Here is a 5,000-nt window from a genome sequence, read left to right as displayed (position 1 = left end):
CCCTACGGTTCATAATGTTAAGGGCATTGCGCTTGTTAAGTTAAAAACTAACTGGTTGTGATATATCTACAACACGATCTTGATTTAGGTTATGATATAAAGTGCAAACATTGGGATAAACTATGATATCATGCGAACAATATTTTTTTGGGGGTAAAGTACAGTCAGTTCTGCTTTATTTTGAACTATGCTCGATTTTGTTTATATGTTTTTACTCTCCAAGACAATACTTCCCTTTCTCACAAAAATATATATATTTCTTATGCAGATTACAACACAAGACATTATATATGGGTGTAGTTATGAAACACAAAAAAAAAAAAAAAAAAATCAAAAGAGAGCTTATTTGTTTTTAACGAAACGTTTCCATTTCACAGGAAAAACAAAAACAAATGATGAATACGTTTATATCTAAGTATCAAGACCCACTGCCTTCTTGCGACCACCCAACACCCGACGTTGTAATTGTTGCTTAAGCGACCGCGTGACGTCACTTGCAGCTTCCCAGCGTTGCCGCCAGATGGCAGGCCTGAGCAAGGTCGGGTTCCTTCGTTGCAACACTACCAAGGATTGCCAACCGGTGCAATGTCAAAGCCGTTGTTTGTGCCGCTGTGGAGGAGGAATGGGTGTTGAAATTAATCGGTTAGACAAGTGGAAACAAAGATTATTGAAAGGTGGGATATATACATGCATACATACATACACACATATATGTATACATATATGTATGTATGTATGTATGTATATATATATTTTTTTTTTTCTTTTATTACTCTCTTAGGAAATATATTGGTGTGAATTATTTGCTTTATGTTCTTTGGCGACATAAAATTCAAGTGAATCCCCTCTAATATTTTGTATTTAATGTAAAACAGTAAACATGTTATGTAACTCTATGCAATAAAAAACTTATTCAAAACAGTGTGTCAAAATATTTAATTGGAGTACATTCCGTAAACCATACATTAACGTCGAAATAAAGTTTGTGAAATTATGCTTGCAAATGTTTACATAAGTTTACAAAAATGGTGAATGAATTGAATTTCCGAAGCTATCAATAGTATGATATCCCCGGTACAGACAATGTAAAGATTACGGTATGTTCTCATTCAGTGTATGAGATAAACTTAAAGAAAAAAACACAGAATATCAACATTAGTCAAGACACCATTCGGTTTGGACAAAATCGGATACATCATGCATACATCATTACATGCTTTCGTGAAATAAGTCAAGTGTAGTCAGTATATATATATATATATATATATATATATATATATATATATATATATATTCTTTCTTTCTTTGTTTCTTTCTTGCTTTCTTTTTTTGTGTTTCAACTTTTATGGATTTATGAGAATCAAAAATCATGCGTCATGCGAAAAAAAAACAAATCCATGCATATTTTAGAAAATATTCCAAATGTCCCTAACTATAAGATCCTGACGAAATATTTAAATATCATGCATCTAAGCTCTTTCTAACTTTCTTTTTCTCTTGCAAGATCAACTCGATCCAAAGATATTAATGTTTCCTTAGCAATGAGGCGAAATAGCTTGATGAAATAGCATTTCTACTTATTATTTATCTTTATTCAAGTTGGATGGTCTATGATTCCAGATCCCTTCCCTCACCCACCCACCATCAATACAACTGACATAAAAAATCGTGATCTGACACTATTATCAGTGAAATTGATCTTTGAATGTGATATGATTATTGTCAATATTGCTATTAGTATCATTAGTAGTAGTATGATAACTAAATTGTAAGTGATAATAATAACTACAATCAAGGCAAGTGAGACAAGCAATAGATGGGAACATGCAGTAGGTTCATCATAGGTCAACATAGCAATTCCAATTCCTTACTGAAGCGAGGTCAAAGGTCAGAGGACTTTCTCCTTTTCACTGACCGCGCATGGAGCTGGATGGGGTAAAAGTCGTCGGGAATTTTATATCAGTGTTGCACGAGGATATTTGTATGTTAGATTTACTGGTTTACTCTTCAGTTATCTCGTATTTTTTATGTAGCTTTTATCTTTTTATTTTTACCTCTTTTTCGTGTCATTTAATTTGTTCGTTTTATTTGTTTATTTGGGAGAAAAAGGATTATGAGTTTGGATGGGAGATGGGGAAAGGTATGACGTTGCCAGATAGGATTTTTTATTAAAGGATTTAATGTCGATGTTTTTTTACGGGTTGTCTAAGATTTTTTGTATTATTTATTTATTCATTTATTTATAGAGATTGTGAAACAGTTGGATAAGATGAGTAAGACCAGAATTTTTCAAGAGATTTCGTGTGAAACCAGTGAAGATTAAAATAGGAATTAGTAAAAGGGATTTAGTGAATGTGACCTTATGAGAGTTGAGTGCGAGATATCTGGATTTTTAGCAGGATTTTATTTCAGGTAGGCAGCGGAGATTTAGGAGTCTGGGGGATTTAGGGTAAAAAGGATTTTAACCGTGAGATACACACATACATAAATATATATATAACTATGGTGACTCTACAAAACTATCTTAACATATTCTGCAAAAAAAGAGTGGTTTATATTTATAGGTGAAGTATTTATTGGTGAGAATCTAATACCATTAATGAAAAATATATTGATTTAGATTAGTGAAGCATTTTATATTTACTGGTGAAGAACCATTGTCTACAAATGTGGGTTATTTCAACATATATATATATATATTAAATTTTTTGCTAAAGTTTAACTAAATACTAATTAGTATTCAACGAACAATATAGATTCCTAAGACAATTAACAAAAAGGAGAGAAAATAATTAGACACATGAATTATACCTAAATACATAAAACTTTTTTATTTAATATGATAATGAACTCGAAAAATTTTACATAAATTACAAATACACTTTATATTCAGCTTTATTAAATCTATTTCCGAAGAAAGTGACGAACACAAAAATTAATCAGCCATGAAAGGAAGGGGAGAAAATAGAGCATGAAATTGTTTTGAAAGTAAATACATCTTTATGCCTGGCTAGCAATTATGACGTAGTAGGGTGGGAGTTGCCGGATATGTTTATTTAATATTTTTCTATAGCTATTTACTTCGTTTTATGATGTCTGATCGTCATCTTTATTCTAAGTTTACTCATTATTGTTATTATGTCTTATTACTATTATTTTCAGTAGTGGTTTTGTAATTAGCATTGCTATTGTCATTACCACTATCAAGATTAAGAAAATATTATCACAGTTATAACAATGATGATGGTGATGATAAAAATTATAATAATAATTAGAAGAAGAATGCTATAGATGATAATGATAAAAATAATAATTATATTATTATTGTTATTATTATTATTATTATTACTATTATCATCATCATCATCATCATCATCATTATCATTATCATCGTCATTGTGAAATGCCGAATTAAAAGATATGCTGTGGATATGAAAAAACAGGTGAAATAGAGAAAGTTGGAGAGAGATAGAAGGAAAAGATACGAAGAAAATTGAAAAAACAGGTGAAATAGAGAAAGTTGGAGAGAGATAGAAGGAAAAGATACGAAGAAAATGAAGATGAAATGAGAGCGAAAAGATGTGAGATAGAGATTAATTAAATTAAGTGAAAGCCAAGAAAAAAAATCTGAAGAAACAAGACAAACATAAATAAAAGCATAAATAAATTGATAAAAATAAATGATATAGAATAACGTATATAACAGACACACACACACACAAAAAAAAAAATCTTTAAAAAATCTATAAAAATAAAAAAATATATAAAACACGTAACACCCACAAAAAAAAAATAAATAAATAAAAAAAAAAATATTTTTTAAATCTTACTTATATTCCGTATTGAAGTTCGATTTCTCTGTCTTCTCGATCTCCCTGACCGAGAGCACCTTCGCAGAGTCGGTAACACGGGGTCCCTTGCGATGTTTGTACCACCAGTATTCGAAGGCGAGGGTCACGCATGCCAGCCCAATGCCCACGAAGATCACGATGAACACACCACCTGCAAGAGGGGAAGGTGGAGAGGGAGGGGTAGATGAACATGTTTTGAACACGTGGGTATTAGTGTATATGTTGTTTTTGGTTGTGTGTTTATGAAATGTATGTATTCTCACATGCATACAGAAAAACACGTATGCATGTGTATGTATATGTATGTTTGAGTTTAAGTGTGTATGATTTTATTTATTTAAGAATGTATATTATAAGTGACTGTGAAAACTGTCTCTTTGATTATAAGTGTACATCAGCATCTGACTCTCTAACCCCCTGAGTATATATATATATATATATATGCACGTGCGCATGAGGCTCTATACACACGAAAAAAAAAAAAAAACTCTTCCTCACCAATATTCTCGATGCTGATGCCGTCGCTCTGATCATCGTCTTTCTCACACTTCTTCTTCTCTGGGTTTTGGTTCCACCATCTCTCTTTCAGCGTCTCGAGCTTACGCTGGTTCAGGAGCTTCAGGATGCTGTTGGTGGGGAGGGGGGGGGCGGTAAAGAGGGAGGGGAGGGTAAAGAGGGGTGGTGGAGGTGGGGGTGGGAGTAAAGACGGGAGATAAGGGATATGGAGGAAGGAGAGGGGTAATTGTAAAGAGATTTAAGGAGTAGGGGAGAGAGGAATTGATGAAGAGAGGGAGAGGACAGAGGGCAGACGGATAGCAGGAAGAACGGGTGATAAAAGGAAACAGATGAAAAGAAAAAAAGGGAGGCATAGGAAGAGAGGGAAAACGAATCTAGATTAGTATTTTCTCTCTTTCTTTATTTTTCTCTTTTCTTCAACTTTTTTTTATTTTTCTTTTTTAGGAAAACTAGTTTATTTTACGTAACTCTTAACATGATCATTATCACTATCTCCATCATCTATCCAAAGTTCATAGGAATATCTAGGAAATCCCTACACGCACTACTGTGTTCGATGGTGCGTACGTGTGCATTCAGCCGTTTGTATGTAAACGTGTGCGTGACAAAACCTTATTATCCACCTAATGCATC

At 32.8% G+C, this 5,000-nt stretch overlaps 1 protein-coding gene across 3 annotated transcripts in view; it reads right to left on the bottom strand.

The window, feature by feature from the left end:
* LOC125037448 (ionotropic receptor 25a-like) overlaps positions 1–5,000 on the bottom strand; it is a 46,450-nt gene that overhangs the window by 554 nt on the left and 40,896 nt on the right. For 2 of the 3 annotated variants that reach the window (XM_047630593.1, XM_047630592.1), the window contains exons 19-21: positions 4,350–4,477; positions 3,831–4,002; positions 1–609 (exon numbers count right to left, since the gene is read on the bottom strand). The exon at positions 1–609 is cut by the window's left edge and continues 554 nt beyond it. In XM_047630593.1, the coding sequence (XP_047486549.1) occupies positions 561–609; positions 3,831–4,002; positions 4,350–4,477 (349 nt within the window). In that variant the 3' untranslated portion in view covers positions 1–560. Of the gene's footprint in view, positions 610–1,871; positions 1,927–3,830; positions 4,003–4,349; positions 4,478–5,000 lie in introns of all 3 variants that reach the window. The other variant, XM_047630594.1, reaches the window with a different exon arrangement.

Source organism: Penaeus chinensis, chromosome 23 (genome assembly GCF_019202785.1).
Source record: "Penaeus chinensis breed Huanghai No. 1 chromosome 23, ASM1920278v2, whole genome shotgun sequence".
Taxonomy (NCBI): Eukaryota; Metazoa; Arthropoda; class Malacostraca; order Decapoda; family Penaeidae; genus Penaeus; species Penaeus chinensis.
Note: the sequence above shows the minus strand (reverse complement) of the source record. Positions and strands in the feature narration are given on the sequence as shown.